General features: G+C 41.2%; 2 protein-coding genes across 2 annotated transcripts in view; both read left to right on the forward strand.

Annotated features, from left to right (window-relative positions):
* The window catches only part of LOC137290399 (U6 snRNA-associated Sm-like protein LSm4), a 439957-nt gene that overhangs the window by 169072 nt on the left and 250644 nt on the right, over positions 1-20241 (forward strand). The gene's annotated exons all lie outside the window — the stretch shown is intronic.
* Positions 8391-12442, forward strand: LOC137291416 (growth arrest and DNA damage-inducible protein GADD45 gamma-like). The gene is made up of 5 exons (XM_067822749.1): positions 8391-8560; positions 9390-9494; positions 9773-9893; positions 10896-11153; positions 11609-12442. The coding sequence occupies exons 1-4, from the start codon at positions 8463-8465 to the stop codon at positions 11121-11123; spliced, it is 552 nt and encodes a 183-aa protein (XP_067678850.1). The 5' UTR covers positions 8391-8462; the 3' UTR covers positions 11124-11153; positions 11609-12442.

Raw genomic sequence — 20241 nt, forward strand, 5'->3', positions numbered from 1 at the left:
CCACATAGGTGCCACGTGATCAGGTTCGCGATTAATGTGATCAGATTCGCTGACTTGGTTGATGTATATTCTCATTTTCAAATTCCGATGCTCATTCTGTCAGTCACACGGTTGTCTGGTCCAGACGCAGAAAAAATCTCCGACAGCTGACCTACTGCTGAGCGCACACCAACAAAAAACAAAGCCAACACTATAGGAGATATCGAGTTTATGTTAATTGTAGCTAAAAGTAGACAGCAAAAACACATGGCCCTGGACGTCTGCACGTGGACATCTCCATGCGACTCAAAGGATGCAAGGGAAACCAAACACTCGTACATAGAGTAAACCTTCTCAAGAGCCAAAATAAATCCATCTGTCCGGTCGATTGGCAAACTCATCATCACAAAAAACAGTCTGCACACACAGAGGAAAGACGCAACACCTTGGAGATCAAGCCGTTATAACTAGCTTATGTGAGTGCAGGTTGCTCCATCGGATCTATTTTAACCCAAACTATCTATTTTTAACTGTTACCATTCCAACCGTAGGACTTTTCCACATGGCCTGTGCTGGAAATAGTGTCTATGATGACTAGATAAGACGTCGTGTAGGCAGAATATACCATGGTTCCGTTTGATCGGTTTGTTTTGTGTCATATATTACGCTGAAACGGGTATTCTTGTGCTACATGACTAATATTTTGGGTTTGAACGTCCGGGTCTCCATTTGACGTCACGCTGTATTTCGCCATTGTGGCCGTGTTCATTCTGTTACAATGAAGATTATTTGTAAGCATTTAACGTATTACAAAAGGTGTTTACTTGCTCTGTAGAGACCATATATGTGACTTCAGAATGGAGACAGATTGAGTTTAGCTCACCCACTCATTCTCTATTAATCTGTTTCAACTTTATGGTCGTCAAAATTTATTAGTGTACCTTTTTGGCGTGTAGGAAAAGGGAATTGTATTTAAGGGCACTTGAATGAAACAAGAAAACACTGAGCTACCAGCACTAAGACAGAAAAAAGTTTGAGATGCCATGGTTATTGAGATGATATTTCGGGTAGAGAGGTCAAAACTGCCACCCTTTACTCCAATCCAACCTCACTGTTTCTTCACTGCCGTTCACGTGGGCAGCTGAAAATGAATACATACATGTAAAACCACTCCTATAGCGAATGCGATGTTTGAAAAAAACACAACAAATCAGTAAAGTTAATAGCACACAATTACCTCGAGGTACGTGTGAAGCTAATTTCCGGTGTCCTTAGTCGTGATATTGCTGGAATATTGCTAAAGGTGACGTAAAACTCACTCCGTTTAACGTGACCCGTGAAGATCCGTGGTAGATAGAGGCCTTCAGCAACCCATGCTTGCCATGAAAAGAGACTGCTTGTCATAAGAGGCGATTAATGGGATCGGGTGGACAAGCTCGCTGACTTGCTTAACGCATGTCATCGGTTCCCAATTGCGCAGATCGATGCTCATGCCGTTGATCACTGGATTTTCTGTTCCAGACTCGATTATTTACAGACCGCCGTCATACAGCTGGAATATTTGCGTAAAACTAAACTCACTCACCCACACATTTAACGTTACGGATATTTCAAGCGACGGCATATGAAACAAACGTGATGAAGACTATAAACATGCAAATTTGGTACGTGTCATGTAAGAACAATCAATCAAGAACTGTGCATGCAAATTCTCTTGGTGTGTATCATATTAGGAGACACTGGCTACCTTATCTTCCAAGATCCCTGACCTAGAAATGTTGGCGGAATCACGCGATATACTAATATTCAAGTACTAGTGTATCACCATGTGAGTCACACACATCCCAGGTCCATCAGGCGATCTGCAAAACTTTCCTATCAACATTGTCTTGCGGTTCCACTGCTCCTGTAGCGGCTTCCAGCATGCTCAACAACAGATCGATAGAGAAAAATCGATCACCGTACGCTCCGAATATGGTCAGAGTCCCCATATGACTCAGTGGAATGCTGCCTGTTAGTGGGATTTTCTCGCTAGGTATATTCCATGAGTCAGTACATGTACGTTATGAGTCAAGGCTCATTTAGACACCATAATGATTATTAGTGCCAAACTCCAAACACTGCAGCCAGTGTATTCTTTGCAATGTACCTGCAGAGACTCCTTAACCAGTGGTTTGGTGCAAGGGTGTTGGCAGCGTGAAGAGTTTAAGGGCTAGGTTTACAGTGATGTAATACAATGGTGGTTGTGTGTTTGTGTCTCACAGCAGAACCAGGAACTGTGGCAGTTGATGGTATAGTTATTTGTATTTGTAATTGGCACGGGTATAATAACAACAATCATGTGACGATGATGATGATGATGATGATGACGATGACGACGACGACGACAACCTCTGGTGATCAGTGTAAGGATATAGTTGCTGTAGTTGCAGCATATGAAGCAGCAGCACCAACCGATTAACGCTATTTCTTTGAACATTTATGATTTTCACAGAAACGAACAAACACTTTTAAACTGAAATGAAGCTCCTGTGAGATGGGAGATTCCTGTACCTCACGAAATCTAGACTTGCTTCATTTAGGCATTTAGCACTGCAGAAAGGGTTGCATGGAAGAATAAATAATGTGGCTCAGACTACAGCAACAGCAGCAGCAGCAGCAGTAGTAGTAGTAGTAGTAGTAGTAGTAGTAGTAGTAGTAGTAGTTTCACGAGTGAAACTGTTGGAGTGACAGCGCTGTGGAGTTGGTAGTAGTTGTTGGTGTTTGGTTCAGACTACATCAGTAGTAGTAGTAGTAGTAGTAGTTGGTGTTTGGTTCAGACTACAGTAGTAGTAGTAGTAGTAGTAGTAGTAGTAGTAGTAGTTGGTGTTTGGTTCAGACTACAGTAGTAGTAGTAGTAGTAGTAGTAGTAGTAGTAGTAGTAGTAGTAGTAGTTGGTGTTTGGTTCAGACTACATCAGTAGCAGCAGCAGCAGCAGCAGCAGCAGCAGTAGTAGTAGTAGTAGTTTAACGAGTGAAGCTGTTGAAGTGACAGCGCTGTGGAGTTAGAAGTAGTCGCTAGACTAAGTGTTGAAGGCTAACGGAACCCCCGGGCAACCTCGCCCAGGCTATCTGGTGACCCACCTCCACGATATTGATAGGACTGGTTTCAATAAACTCAATCTGAAATTATAACCACTAACATAACAATATGTTGAGGCTTGATTGAATCAAATGGGTTGAGTTGTTGTGAGTTGTTTCCAAATAACATAACAATTGAATGACATCCATCTTGATAACAATGTGTTCAGATGTGGATTTATTAAGAAACTGTCGATCTAAGAAAATTTTAACAATACCAGTATATAGGCATCGGTGAAAAGGTGTCCTGTGAGTCAATTCACATTTTGGAATTCTTAAGAGATATCTCCCACAATCTGTCCTTTTAAATAAAGTGAAGTGATATTTATGAAAAAGGGGTTCTCAGTGAATCTGTATATTGACATCGTGTTGTATTATATAGTGATATAAATATTAACCATATCACTAATTTAAAACTGTTACTTTAGTTTGTGTATTTTTGTTATGATGGGGGCAGTTGTCGGGAGGTAGTTAGCCTAGACCCCCATTATACTAACATTCTAAGAGATAATACGTGAAAACAACTTGTAGATCTTAACTGATGTTACAACATCAAATATGTTTCTTTTCCCCATTTTCAATTGCACGTCTAACGTCGTCAGCACTGAAACATCACAAAGAGAATAATGATAACCCAGACAGGCGCCATACATTATTAAAGCAGTTGACACGATTTTAATCGATATCACCCTGACCTATAAATGACATAGGTCTAGACACATGATTTTTCTGTCGCTATTCCAACATTGACAGATTAACTCGATCCAAAACAAAACATTATGAGTGAATTACGCTTTGTTCCCAAACCGCCGACCCGGTAGATTATTCTGCTGAGTAAGAGGTTTTGAAATGTAAACCGGGCGGCGGAAGCGGCATGTTACGGCAGGTGTGTATGAGCGATCTACAGGCGCGATCGTGTTTGAGATTCACCCGACCTTGATCATTGCCCTACATTCCCACCCACACCACATGACATTGTGGGTGCGGCAGACAAGATGATCGCGGCTCGAGGCCTGTTGCTATTGCAACAGCGGATGTAGGACCTTCCTGTAAATGCTAGGAGCAAAGCTGGTGGTCTGCCATGCAGACCCATTAGCAAATATACCCAAGAAATCCCACGAAAGTCTAGTAAATATGGCAAGTCTAGATTTCAACAGCATCAGGATAAAATGAAGAAAACCTCATGGCTTCTTTTCATTGTTTTACTCTTTTTACTAGAATATTTTTTCTATAGACAATCTTCATTTCAGAACCTAGCTGTTGGTCTACATATAGTTGGTGGTAGTCTCTATAGTCTCTATGACCTTGGTATACATACACTAACGTTTAATCTCTGAATGTACTTAATCTGGATAGTTACAACTAAACCTATTTAAATTGAAAAGGGACCCCAGTGAGCAAAGAGATTCAGCACCTGGGGAAATCTAGACTTGCATCATTTAGAGCATTGCAGGTAGGACCAGGCGGTAAAGGAAAATGTGGTTCAGGGACCGTGAGACAGACAAGCATTCTAAGTGCGTCAGTCAGGTGTAATGAAAAATCGAATAATGTTTTATATCAGGATGTATTTACTAAATCGACTACTGATTCCTGCTCGTGTTTGTCCATGTGTACTATCCTGGATAAACCGACATAAGCCAACTGGCCTATTTCAAAGCATGGGCAGTTAGGATAATCTTGAGAGAAGTGAATGAATCATAATATCGATAATGTGAATGAAACGCAAGGGAAATGACAGATATAAAATATGTTACACCTGATGAAAATAAAAACACATTAGAAACGGATGAATTATACGAAAGCGCGTGTATAAGAAAATATGATACACGAAGAAGATGGTGTAAACAACACAACACGGGGCATTGTTTATATTTCACATAAGGTCCAGCTTAATGCCACATAAGACGTCAGAGATCACACTGAAAACCTTTGCAAAATATGAAACCGTCATTGTATGCAGATAAGGTGCTAATCTCACTGCATGCCAAAATGTGGAGACGTTGTTGAAACTGTCGCATGTTTTCCATCGTGGACGACCTCGAATGTAACTACGACGCGACAAGACACCCTTTGTCACTCAAAATCCACACGGCATTAACGTCCGCGCACATGACAGCGTGTTTTGCACATGGCGACAGTTGTCATACGCCCTCAAGTACGTCGAGACGACAGCTGCTGCGTTAGGTGCCATGCAACTCAGACCTGATATAACACAACGTTTTGTTCTGATCGAATCGTGTTGTCTCCGGGTATGTAAGGTTTGGGCACAAGAAACTAAATACATCTCTCAGCTGATTTATGTCATGTTTTATTTTCAGTTGAAAATAACTTCTACGATATCATATCTAAACGATTAAGTTGCCTAATAAACATTAAGCAGCACTGAAATTGTTTTAATCTTATTAATCGATATGTTTAAAAATTGATAGATTTACAGGAAACACATTTGAGAATGGTAATCTCAGAAGTGGGGTTTAAGGTGTTCAGGAATGCCCTTTGGTAGTATCGCGCAAGCACGTGTTTATGTTGCCGATTCCGAACAAATGTGGTTCTACTTTAGTTTGTCCACCGAGACACCAGTTTCACGGGGAACTAAATAAAGGTCATTATAACGCCCCATTGATTTCTTATAGTGAAACAAGAGGAAGTGGGAACACCTTGTTTAACGTAGTCACCCGACTTGGCCACGGTCCACTGAACCGACCAGTCCTTGTGTGATCCCGTAATACCAGGTAGGGAAAGCCCAGTAGCTTACAACGCCTTTTGCATGACTGAGCCCGGGATATCAAAGGAAGGAGCTCTCTCAGAAGACATTGTTGTCAAAAGACAAAGGAATGCTCGGCTAATGCCGTAACATGATAAAGGACTGTAAGCGGTGATAAAACGTGGACAGCAGCTGTGAGTCAGTGAGTATGTTTTACGCCGCTTTCAGCAATATTCCACGAAACGGACGAGGACACCAGAAATGGGCCTCACGCATTGTACCCATGTCGGAAATCGAACCCGGTCTTTCGACGAACGCTTTAACCACTAGTGAGTGAGTGAGTTTAGTCTTACGCCGTGTTTAGCAACATTCCAGCAATACCATGACCGGGGACACCAGAAATGGGCTTCACACATTGTGCCCATTAGGGGAATGGAACTCGGGTCTTCGGCGTGACGAGCGAACGCTTTAACCTCTATGATACCACACCGTCCCAGCAGATATGGTCACTGACAAGTATGTTCACATCTTCCAGTTTACTGGACATTCAAGAACCTACATCTGGCGAGCAGTGTTACCTGATATTTGTAACATATGTCATATTTGGGATTTCACTTTCTTAGTATTTCTGATATTTGTATTCATACAGCGACCGGCGGAAACTAGTTTCCGGTCTGTACCCGTTCAAGTCTTAAAAGGAATTCAAAACGTGTACGCTCACAGGAAACACTAGTCTACCTAAGAATTCCGTATTGTCGCATATACGTCATTCACGTGTGCGTTTAAGCCATGGGGATTGAAGGTCAGATGAGGTCCCAAACACCCTAAGCGGGACCTATCAACTTATGACCCGGGGGCTCGGGTATGGTGAACGCGTGCCTTGCAGTTGCAGCCAGCTGACCGTGTGTCATCGTATCGCGTTCACTACATTTCTCATAAGCATATGTTTGCACAGATTCGATTATTTATACACTTTCATTCCGAAGTCCAGAGTTTGATTCCCTACATGGATACAATGACGCCCATTTCTTGTGTCCCCGCCCTAACGTTGCTGGAACATTGTTAAAAGCGGTGTAAAACAACACTCACCCATTATCAAAGCACTTGGGACAAGCTTTAATAAGAACGGCAAGGCAGAAGGGAAGATGGTGGTATTCAGGGACTGACTGTGACCAGACAGGCAGCACACAGATTCAAGCTCATTAAACAGACGAAAGCACAGAAAACTAGCTTTAATAATCACACTAGGACACTTGACGGTCAAATAGATGTTCGGGGTGGCCAGTGTTAGGAAATACAAACATCTTCATAGTTACATGGAGTAATATTTATTAAGTAATGTTTAATCAATAAGGGTCCATTTTAAGCCACATTCGTTTTCGTAGCATTTACCCATGGAATTTACGTAAATTTCAAATTACATCGTTATTCATGCATATGCCTGATGCAACAGCTCAATCCACGAAAAGTCGAGAAGGGACCTTGTTTGGCGGTTAACCGTAAACACACGTCCACCTTCAAGCGTTCTCACACAAGGTTGTCGGTCGATAACCAGACTCACATACAGGTTCTGTATTACCTCAGGCACTTGAAACGTTTAGAAATATTATCATCGTGCAAATGAAAGCATACGATTGCAATATTCAGAAACGTGGGTGACGAAAGGGGTACGTGTTCTTACATACTGTTTTCCAATAAAAAATACGAGTGATTGAGTAACTGGTGCATACATCCTTGTATATTAAAGATGATATCTACAAAGGAAAGTTTTAATATCCGTGTATCATTAAAAAACACACATATATATACCCTCCATGAACCGCATGTGCACGTCCTTTCCAGGTAAACTAAAAATAGATTCTCGGGAAAACCGGCTATACACGGATTTCACGATCCTTGTGCAATGACCGACCTAAGCTAGCTATTACCGGTTCTGGACAGTTAGGTCACGTTCATGTGACCAATGTTTTATACACCGTACAGAAGAAGGCTTTGTCGTATGTGTACAGAATTACATTTACAAAATGATAACATTGTTCAAGATTTTCACAGGTTACAGAATGAATATGCAATGCAGTGAGGGTCTTGCGTCACGAGAGCAAATTTTAAAATTCTGCAGTACATTCACTCGCGATTCATGCTCAATATTTGATTTTCATATGGGTAAACATGAATAACGAAGACCTTTCGTGGGATCAACATCATGCAATATTTCAAACGTAGTCAAAACGAATGCCGTGGATCTTGAAGTGGCAGGAATTCCCTAGCCTCGTTCCGGAATAGCTGGCGCAAGAACCAACGTGTTAAATCGGTTGGGAGAATTTAGATGCGTGGCGATTTGTTTAAACAATCATGGGTCAGTGCAAGCATTTATTTGAAGTAAAATATTCCAGTTCTTTAGGGCACTTCAATGTGCTTCAATAACTGCACCATTAGCAACGAATATGGCATACTTTGACATATAATAAGGGAATAAAAGCACATGCGACATAGCAACCGGTTTCTAGGGAAGTATTTTCCTTACCTTTGACATCTGCTTCCAACCAATGGGAGGACCGCACGGACAGGCAACACCTTGCATTGAGCTAAAGACTGATACCACCAGTGTGTCAGCACATTCTTGTTGTGAATCTTCAGAGAGAAGGACGTGTGTGTATTTCATGCAGACTGTTGGATATACCTGTGCAGAAATTGGAGTACATTTAATCATGACACTTACAGAATACGATGATAACAACAAAATGCAGCAGAAGCCACAGTAAGTACTGTTTATTTTATCCAGGTGTTTCAGTTAAAGTGCTTTTGACATTGGACATTTGGCCACGTAATCATTGCAACGTTGCATCAGGTGAGAAGATGGGTACGAATTCAAAGTTCAGGTTTAAATACTAGAACCCACATTGAACTTGTATGCCACAGGGATAATTTTGCTGTAATTTTAGGAAGCTGGCATCGTGTTCTGAAATTTTGAGACTTTGACAGGTGTTCCTTGTTCTTTCCCGCGCGTTATGAGAGCCGTCTTTGCAATGTATTTTAAAAGCTTGGTGGTCACTAGTTGACAAGGCAGCGGGTGGAGTGTCATTAATCAGCAAAACTGTAAAAGCAGTTTTCAAAACGTGTCTTCAGAAAGCAATATTATATATGCATGATACCGTCAAAACGGATTTTGACATTAGATTAATTAGTTAAATACGATTCATGTGACATATAAGTAAAACAATAGTTTGCAAACTGTTGTCGGGATGTGTGCTGTGTGAAACGTTGGGCCGGCCCTAATCCAGACTCAGCGCGTGACTGGATGACGTCATCAGCGCTGAGTGTTTGTGTGTTGCAAGTGGTGATATACAAACACTGGCATTCACTACGAACAATGTTAGTATGTATGGGTATGTACGCCGATTACGATTATTTTACCACCAAAGTAGCTTTGTTGTGACATCAGCTGATAAGCTCATAGTTGGGCTCGCGCTCCGGTCAGGGGAAGCCCTGTCATGCAGGTCCTGATTACTCACGAGGCTATTTATAGACATGACTACGCACTTGCTATAGGACAGTGTTGAAAACGCATGTTGTCTTTCGTGTTGCAGGAATCAGCTGACAGTTGGCCACGCCCTCCGTGATACAATCTGGCAGGGCCTAGAGCAAGGAAGATTGACTTGCGGAATGTTCGAATGCGCAAAGCATTTGGAAATGTAAGTATCAAAGTTAACGATCAAGTTCAATTTGAATACTTTTATGTCATTTTGTATAAAGTAAAACTATTTTAGCAATTACAGTTTAATCCTTGCAGCTAGGTTATGAATGCAATGTCGTCATCATGAGATGCTTGTATCACTGCATAATTTGACTTTGCACTGTAGATGAAAGTGAAAAGAATTAGGGGAATCTGTTTATTAAGATTACACGTTCAAATAGATATTGCGCACTTTGTTATATTCATTCAAATTAATCAAACTTGTTATTTTTTCAGTAACTCTCACAACATCATGTTGTGTGTCCTGCCTGAAGACATGGTAGGAGACGTGTCAGTACATATTCATCACACTCTCATCGAGGCTTTCTGTATGGAAAACAACATCAGACTTGTCAGGGTATGTAGCTTTAATCTTTTTCCGCGTCTTTTGTAATTTTTATCAATAAGATGTTTTTCCTAAACAGGGTGTTGAAGACCCCTCGAATCTGTTTCATGTTTCTGTAATTAATTTTAATGGCATATTTACTAAGTATGAAAATATCTGATTCTAATTTGTTAGTGGTATAACAGTTTGACCAACTTGCTAAAAAGCTTGATTAGAAGTCGAAGTCATTTAAGGTAAATGGATAATCTCACTTTTGCCATCTGCCTTAAATTGTTTACCTCTGCTTTTGTTATGGCTCAGTAGAGACTCTAATCGTATTATCAACCAGGGACATTGTGCGTATGAAATTAGCGCCTAAAGCTTCTAATTGCAAAGCGGCAATGAGCTCCATGTATGTGTGTGTGTGTGTGTTTATGTCTTTGTGTCTATTGTGTCCATGAAACGATGGCACTAAAACATAACAAGCTGTTTGGGCGGAAAAAAACCAACATGTTTACCGAGCCCTGTGTGTGTTGCCATTTGGCTCAACGCTGCATACATATCTCACTTTAACAGGAATTTGATCTAACTTGTAGTTATGCGAGTCACCTACAAAATTTCACTGCGTCATCGTATGTCCTAGTTTGCCCTCTACCTACATAACCATTGGATCAGATTGGCGTTGCCACACTCATGAATATTTCATTTAAGGGCCAACCAATCGGATCTTCGCTTACAAACGCATTAGGAAGGAAATTCGGTCAGATAAACAATAACACGTGTTTTGCTCTAGATCGTTGAGAACGTGCATCACTGCACGCGACTGTAAAAGTCATCATGTTTGCATATTGTTTTACTCGGATTCCTTTGCTGTTGCTGTTCTTAAGACGCACATGCGTACATATATTTAGGAGATCATAGATTTGCCTTAAATGAAACGAGTCCATGATATGTCTAAATTGGTTCCAGTTGTCTTGTAGAGCAATGTGCCCAGATTTTGGTGGTTGTTACAACAGTTGCATTTTTATCCTTCAGGTCGACAGCGAAGACAAACTGGCTTCAGTTGTCAAGTATCGCCCAGGACAGAAAATGAACGACAACGACGTCGCTGCTGGAAGAGTTACGTACGACGATGCAGGCTGCGTCATCGTGGACTACCCCGAAGATGACCTCAGTCCTGCGGAAGTGGCCGTGACCACATTCTGCAAGTCTGTAGCTGGGATGGGTTATGGACCTGCGACCGTGGTGACAATACCCGCATGAACATGCCGGGTATAATATGGACATTCTAAGGTAATTATTCTCCCAGATGCAAGTTAGATATTTCCCAGACGTCTGTTGCTTGTTGTATCACTTGTGTAGTAAAACAAAATACAGAAAAACAGAACAGAACAAACAAACGGAAAACCACGCTAACTCATGACTGTTGAGTTGCAAAGCATGGGCAAGACCTCAATACTATCGATATATGAAGCTCTGCAACCTAGTGAGCTTACAGGAAAAAAAATGGCGCCCTACGTGCCTGGTTTACTGCATGTGGCATCCTTGATGTCAGCAAATCATAATTTCATTAGAATGGCTATTGTTATAAGATTCTTGTTTAACCTTTCCTGCTGTATAACAATTAAGCAAATGAAACCAGATAGCCAGAAGGTTGATATCATGAGCATCAATCTTAAAAGAGTTTAATTTTGCAGCTGTGAACACTTTGTTAAGTAGTGCTTTATGATATGGTATTCATGTTTCAGGGAAAACCACATCCCAAAAAATATCCGCAAAAAATGAAGAGATCTTCATGCCGGTGAGACATCTCAGATCTGCAACTGCATAGTTGGATCTATGTCTCAAACCGTAGATGGGTTGAAGTCATCTTCATCGCTACATATCCATTCTCTCATCAACACCCATTGGTCATGTAACATGATTCCGGACGAGAGACACGGATTGACTGGAAGCACTGGTTATCCAGCCACCATCCAGGTTCGCGTGGAGTGTTGTTAAACACAAGCATCCACGTCATCAACAAACACAAAGGAACCACTCTAAATGAACTGTGAATGAACATCGGAATTCGCTTGGATATCACCTGAACAGTGTTAAAAAACAACATTTCATGCCATTCATCTATGCAAAAAAACATAAAAGGAAAAAATGTGTGTATATAACATATAACAAAAAGTGACAATGTTTCGTCAAGGAATGACGAACAGTTCAATGCATCAAGGCATAGGAACGTGTGACTTTCTTCTGGGGTTATCTGCCCTTGAACGACCTGGTGAGGAAGGAGGGGTGCTGTGAAAGAGCTCAGAGAAGCTCGAACTTGCCGATCAGCTAACGGCTATACAAAATAACGGGACTCTGTGTATGCATTGTCCTGCTACATTAAGCAATAGACAGTTGTATGTCAGTTTATTATAGATCAATAGAGACTTACAGTTATGTTAAATACAGTAGCTACATTCTTTGACATTTGTAAAGTTAGATTGAGAAGTCTTTAATGTTATTGGCTATATGTTTTGTTATGTGTTACTAATGATGTTTCAGATATTTTGTTTAGATTTAGAAATAAAAAATGAAAAAGATTTTCTATTTTCATGTTGTTCTTAAGGATGAAGGTGAGAGCGAGTAAGTAGACTTTTACGCCGCTAAGAATAGCGATAGTCCGGTAAAATCCGGAATCACTGGATAAGGCACATTGCACACGTGGGGGAGCGAACCCACCTCAGACGTGATGGTCGAACGTCTTATCTACTGGCCTGCCACACAGCTCTGTGAGTGGTGGTCGATTTTCTCTTCAGCCAGCAGTCGTTTTCTTTTCGATGACATGAATTTTCATTTATTTTTGAGACCAGTCTGGAGTCAATACAGTGATCCTGTATTCACGATATATCGTGATGATATAACACTTATATCTGATGATATGTAAACGATTTTGTAGCATTAATATACACATATACAACACGTTTGTCAAACGTAACTGAAGGCAACTAATGAGGTCTCTTGCTCACAACCTCAGAGAGTGGTATTTTGCAGTCATTGTAAATATACCATGCCTACATCCTTCACGTACAGTGGAAGCTGACAAAACCGGCATGTGTCCAATCCGGCAAGTTGTCCCATCAGTGGCTCGTACATTTATCATCAGCCCTATAATCCAGAACATTGTCTAAACCGGATAAATTATTCAGTCCCAATGAGTGCCGGTTTAGACAGTTTCCACTGTATTTACATACACTGCATGGTATACACACAAAGATACCACCACGCCGAACTGAGAAACCATAGAGTCACCTTGCCTTACATAAACGTCACAGTAGTGGTCATTCATGTAGGTCATCCGTCGCACGCATCACTGATAGACCGCAGCAGATAGTTACGAAACGGTAATCCAAGTATAACGTTTCTGGTTCCCCATGGTAACTGGACTAGATTTGCCTAACGCACCTTATAAGGAATTGGAAATGAGTGTGGTTTTGCACCGCTTAGCAATATCCCAGGAATAGCACGACGGGGGCCCCAAAAATGGTGTACCCATGCGAGGAACTGAACCCTGACCCTTGACGTGACGAGCGAACCCCACCGCCTCTATAAGCAGTTGGACTGTAACTGGGGACGGTTTCACAAAACTTTCATAAGCCGAAGACGTCGTAACTTATGTCGTAGCATTCCTACTGTAAGCATCTAAACGGTACGAATGCAACGAAAATATTACGAGATCTGAGGCTTACGAAAGTTTGTGAAACAGGTCGTATAGTACAGGCCGTAGGTAATACACCTGTATAATATCAGCACCTAGCTAATGTGACAAAGGAAGAAAATGCAACTATTGTGATTTGGCAGGTAGTGTTGGTAGTTCCATTGCTGTTTTAGTGTAAATTACAACCTGTCAATGTCGAGGACAAGGTCTGTTCGCATTAGTATTTCACATGTTGTTCCGTGTCCTACCTTGTCTGCTTTGATTCTGTCTCAGTGCATGTCATGTTTGCAGCTGTGTTGATGGCAGTTGTGGAGAACGCATCCTATACATCAAGACCTTAGTAATCCAGACGTGTTGAAGGAATGTTGGATTCCACCTCGTTAATCTGGACCTTTGAATGTAAACAATGTACTACAAGTATTTCTTATCAGGAATTTTCGAGGTAACATTTTAGCAAGCCTCAGTGCTAGTTTTCTGGCCAACATCAAAACTTCGGGTTTTTTATGTCAATGAATCCCGTGGACTTCAGTTGACAATCATTCCAAATTGACTACCAGGGGAGACTGAAGTAAGTTTTCTAAAAGTTGAAACTTGACAGATTTGTGTGAAGAGACAAACAAGTGTCATTCCTAATATTTCTGCTTCGGAAGCAAAAGCTGCACTACATACTAGTTTGGTTGTCACTGTATACACGCAGAAGATATGGGAAAAGTGACGTTCGATGATTACCAGAAAATTAAACTGCGTTTCCACAGCTCAAGTTTGTCAAGACATGTTGGCAGATTAAAAATATCCCCGGGAATAGCACAAAACAGACCCCCACCATGCTATTTTCGACCTCGGAGGGCAGTGATTATTTAACAAAAATAGATGTCGATAGAAGGTGACAAATAACTTAAAATACTGCTTTGAACACATCATGAATGAAGACGCCTTAATAGGCAAAGACATGGGACGCGTTCAATTCCATATCGGGTATAAACATGACACAGATACGAAACACACCAGTTATCACGCACCCGTATATGTAATGTCCATATACCGAGATTATAGTTCAACCCCATACAAGGCAAACATGTATATGTAACCAACCATACATGGGCATAGTGACCCTTAGATCAGAGTTACCTCCCTTCCGCCACTTCTCTGTCACGTTGATGCTTCTGCACGTGTTCAGCATCGTGACCTTGTCGCAATTTTATGTAATAAACAGTTACCGACATTAATGCATTTTGTAACGCAGCAGAGGTATAACAGTTTTATACTAAGCAGACGTTTTTATATTTTCTTGCACTATTTAAAGAAAGCGGGATAGTTCACCCGCATCAGTATATAGGCCAAATGCTATAGATTTCGTGTGTTCAATGGATCGAGCATAACAGGCATAGCTGTACCTGCAGGTAAATGAATACCATATGAAATGCAGTTACCTCATCTGAATACACATACATAATTTTGTTGCACCAACATCTACATTCTTTTTTTTAAATGAGGCCTGAAACGTTTGAAATCTTTTACTTATCTCTTCAATGAGCATATTTCACTTCAGAAACTGTATCACAAACATGATCATAAAATATAATGAAAAGGAGTCAAGACACTTTCCTCTCTTTTTGAAACTGTGGAAATCTAGACTTGCCACAAATTCTAGACTTGCGTGGGCGATCTCAATTGTATTTGTTTCAAAATCTGCTTGATAGATTTCCTTTACTTGTAAAAACATACTTAATTTCAAAACCATCAATGACCATACTCTCCAAATACTGTTAATAGCAATGTATGCTGTGGACGATAAGAACTTGTAATCTTAATGTGACTCTTAATGTGTGAGCTTAATCTTAATGTGAATAACTGAAACGAATAAGAACTGAACTAATAAGAGTAAAAGTATTGCCATGATCATCACTCACAGGGAAGCACGCCTGATAATGTGATGTTGGCACGGGTAATTCATGTTTGTGTTTTAAATTGGATCTGGGCATAATCACATCCTTGAAATACTCAAAAACACCAGTAGAAAGAGCATGTGCAAGTTGTGGATGCAGCTATAGGAGTTTAGTCTATTTTTGTTCGTTTGTTCCTATTTTATTTAATTATAATTATCAGACAACACGTCCTTGTTTTCGTGTTATTATTTCTTGTTTTGATAGTCCCCGTACTAACGTGATTTCTGCAAAAATATCGTTTACATATACTTAGCCGTCAAGGATAAAGTAATTTTCTTCACAATGTCATTGTGATTGAGGTGCTGATGTAATTAGGGCTTTAGTGGGAAGGTGCGGAATCGTTGATGACACAAGACACTCGGCCACGTGGAGAAGTGTGGTTTACACGACATGGCAACGTGTACCAATGTCTTTGAGCGTTACCTGGAGATGATGTACACCGTTAAAAAGTAAGGGTTATTTGATTTACAAGACCGATCAAGTGCAAATGATGAAGCCAAGTAGGAAACAGATAATGAAGAGAAATTTAGGGAAAATGTGACATTACTCCATTCCTTGGATATGTTTCATCTGTATGGATAAATATCACTTTTTCTCATGTGCATTACGGAATATCCCCGACATTTTGTAATGGAATAGGTACATTTAACAACAGTGAGGGAGTGATTATTTATTTATTTATTTATTTATTTATTTATTTATTTATTTATTTATTTATTTATTTATTTATTTATTTATTTATTTATTTATTTATTTTTCATTCACCAGCCCGTTGAGCTGCGGATCTTAGACACTGACCACTTGTGAAGGTCCATGAGTTGGTCATGGTGACCAGTAATTAATGGTATTCAAACACAGCCCAGCTACTGCATCGCCTTGTACATTGGTCCAGCCTTGTCCTATCTGCCTCCAGTATACAGATAGCAGATACTGTTTGGGGTTTCCCTGTGTAAATTGGCCCCTATAGTCCCGACCAAATAAATCAGCGCCTGATATACTGGGTTATAAAAGAAACTTCACAAAATGTAATTTTTGAAAATAATGAATAAAATTTTTCTCTGACGATACATCTATGTATCCGAATTGGGATCCCTATCGTACGACTCAAGAAAAACGTTAGCAAAACCCCACTCAAACCCATCCATTCGTCGTGCAAGATAAATCAGGTTTGTACGTGCAGTCGGTCACGGGATTTTCGCATCGAAGTTTTCTCCATTTGCACGTGTTTGCATTGACCTCTAGAATTGAAACACAGTTCTAACGGTTCTTTAAATGCCACGATTGTCAAATGTGCAACGTGAACGTGTCGTTTGCATGTTGCACGCGGGAAGATCAGTTACTGACGCCGCAAGAGCAATGGGATGCAGCCCTCGTACTGTGTATGACTTTAAAGGTCGTCTACAACAAACTGGCACCACTTCTGATTGCCCAAGGTCGGGTCGTACTCGTCTGACGTCACGCGCAAAAGACCGCCAAATCGTACTACATCACCTACGTGACGGATTTCTGCCGGCTACACGAACCTGGGCTGAGAGAGATGTTCAGAGGTCGACTGTCCTCACAGACCATTCGAAATCGGTTGCGGGCTGTCAATCTCCATTCTCGACGTCCATATCTTGGACCAATACTAACGCCGTTTCATCAACGTCAACGTCTGCTGTGGCCCAACGTCACCTCCGATGGACCCAGAGAGACTGGAATCGAGTCGTCTTTAGCGATGAATCCAGGTTTACCCTCAGATTCGCGGACGGCGGGCATGGAGGCTGGAGATGACGTTGTGAACGGTATGCCCAATGTTGTGTACGGAAAGTCGACTGATTCGGGGGCCGGAAGTTGCATGGTGTGGGGTGCATTCTGTGGGAACAACCGTTCCCGACTTCTAGTCATCCGTGGAAACCTCGTACTGTGACTATGTGTCCCAGTCCACCCAGTTGTGATTGGGTACCTTGTAAGGATGGGAAAGCTACATTAACTTAGTGCGCCTAGTGGCTGCAACAGCTGTGTGATCCCTTGGGATGTTCAGATTGACATCCTGTGATCGAGGGAAAATATACCAGTGCCTTGAGCATGCTCTAGTTGCATGGATATGTGCGCTAAATTAATATACTGACTATAATTCAGAACCTGAGGAAATCTCTCTTGTTTCATTTAGAGCTTAAACAAATATATAGGGAAATAATGTGGTTTAGAGCCTGTGAGATAGACTACTGTCAGAACTGTCAACATCACCTCACTACCTGCATCGTCAACAGGGACGGTCGCATCCCATCCACATATATCAATTATATACGGAGTCAAAAAAGAAACTTCACATTCTTTCTTCAGGGCACTATAAAAGAACAGGATGTGGTAAGATGGTTAAATTGTTATTATTTCATTGTTGAGATCTGTGTGATATACTCGATACACTGACAGTGCCACAATCAGTGCCATTAGGCTACACCGCCGTTCCAAAGCATGGGTATACAGAATGTCAAGTCACAAGAATAAAAATTCGAGATTTCTCAGTTCAATTGTGTGTGTGTGTGTGTGTGTGTGTGTGTGTGTGTGTGTGTGTGTGTGTGTGTGTGTGTGTGTGTGTGTGTGTGTGTGTGTGTGTGTGTGTGTGTGTGTGTGTGTGTGTGTGTGTGTGTGTGTTCCATGAATGGAACGCGTTCAGGAATGAGCACCTGATCGCGGTACGCAGCAGCTGAGGGTTGTGTACTGTACACTAGGGGTTGTGACAATACTGAAAGAGAATGCACACAAAGTTGACACTAAGCCTTTTACACCCGTTCACAGGTGAATCTCCCAACTCGCTGGGGCTCCATTTCAATACATAGATGGGTTCATTTGTTAGCATCAGAAAAATATACACTCAGAGACTAAGCGTTAGTCTATTCCTGCAGAAGAAATGGTAATGGTGACTGTAATGTTATCTAAAATAATAATAAATAAAAAAAATAAAAATTAAAAAAACAACAGAAAATATAACACTTATGGATTTTGAAATAATGCTGTGACAATACTAATAGATACAGCTGCACAACTGGCTGTCAGGTAGCCGAATGGTTAAAGCGTTCACTCGTCAGGCCGAATTCGAACTCTCGGATACCAGTCTCGACAGTATACAGCGTGTGAAGTTCATGTATGGTGTCCCCCGTCGTCATATTGCAATCAGAATTATCACCCGCTGTTTGCCAACCTAACCGGAGACCTCCCGACCATGTCCGTTTCACAACGACAACTACACAACTAAACGTGAAGGTCCGGGTTAGAATCCATCTTCAGTAAGCCATGCTTGTCGTAAGAGGTGACTAACGACATTGGGTGGTCAGGCTTGCTGACATGGTTGACACATGTCATCGATTCAGAACTGCGCAGATCGATGGTCATGATGTTCATCACTCCATTGTCTGGTCGAGACTCGATTACTTTCTGACCGTTGCCATATAGCTGGAATATTGCTGAGTGCGGCGTAAAGCTAAATTCACTCACTCAGAGCGACAACATTAGCTAACTAGTTGTTGTTCATCGTGTCAGTCACTTCACCCTGCAGCTGCAACTAAAATAGCTCCTAGTGACGCTTATTATAACACAGACAATGCCTGGCGAAGACGGTGGTAGCATGGAGCGAGCTATTTTCAGAGCTAACGGGATATATATAGACACAGCACTTGCCGTGGTTGCAAGTGACGGGAGGCGAATCTGATGAGTGATGTGGGGGAGTATATATCCTTTCACAGACGCTCGGGAGACTTCAGATGTCAGAGATGTCTTAATCTGAGGGGATAGCTGACGTCTAAACAAAAGCGGCGGTCTTCATATTTTGTGCTGATACTTTAGTATCTGTAAAATATGTTCATTTCACTGACTAGTTGTGAGTCAAAGCAGATACCGTGTGGGTAGGGTTTATTTTGGGAACAATCAAATTGAAAAGAAATAATCACCACGTGTTTTCGTAGCATGTACTACAGGTGTTTATGTTTGTACGTTTGTGTGATTTTGTAAATATTATTCAACAGCAAGGACCCTGTCGCCTGTGGCTCAAAACAACATAATAATTGCAGCAAAACATCTTATTATTTGCTATTTCGATGAAAACAAGACATCTGCACAATTGTTAAGCAATTACTCGGAGGACCTCGCAACACAGGCGAGTGAGTTTCTTCAGTTTCTTCACTATGTCATCTTGATTTAATTGGCGGCAATGAGAGATCTAACTGTTGATTCCCCACGTGTCTTGTCTATGTCCTGTCACCTTCGTATCTGACCGATGATTTAAGGCACCCGGGCGTCACTGTAGACGTCATTTCATTACGCCAGACGTCAACCATTGTGCGAAACAATCTTGTCGCTAACGTGATGCTAAATGCCAGGATTTAGCATGACAACCGCGACGCTACGGTTGTTTTTAGCAATATTGCGCGGGGGACACCAGAAATGGGCTTCACACATTGAACCCTCGTGGGAAATCAAACTCGGGTCTTCAGCGTGACAAGCGAACGCTTATTAACCACTAGGCTACCCCGCCTTCCCATTTATATGAGGGTGTGTCAGCATTATCAGGGGAGAACTACCCAAGTGATGCAGGCCATAGGACGCTTATCACTCAAACACCCGAAAAATCCGGATTAGAATATATAGGTCTTCAGTAATATTAGGAATGGGTTAAAATCTCATAATCGATGACTAGTTCAATACAACCGATCAATTATCGAACATAACTGGTTAGCATCATTTATCGAATTCTTTGGTT

This window comes from Haliotis asinina, chromosome 7, assembly GCF_037392515.1.
Source record: "Haliotis asinina isolate JCU_RB_2024 chromosome 7, JCU_Hal_asi_v2, whole genome shotgun sequence".
NCBI classification, from domain to species: domain Eukaryota; kingdom Metazoa; phylum Mollusca; class Gastropoda; order Lepetellida; family Haliotidae; genus Haliotis; species Haliotis asinina.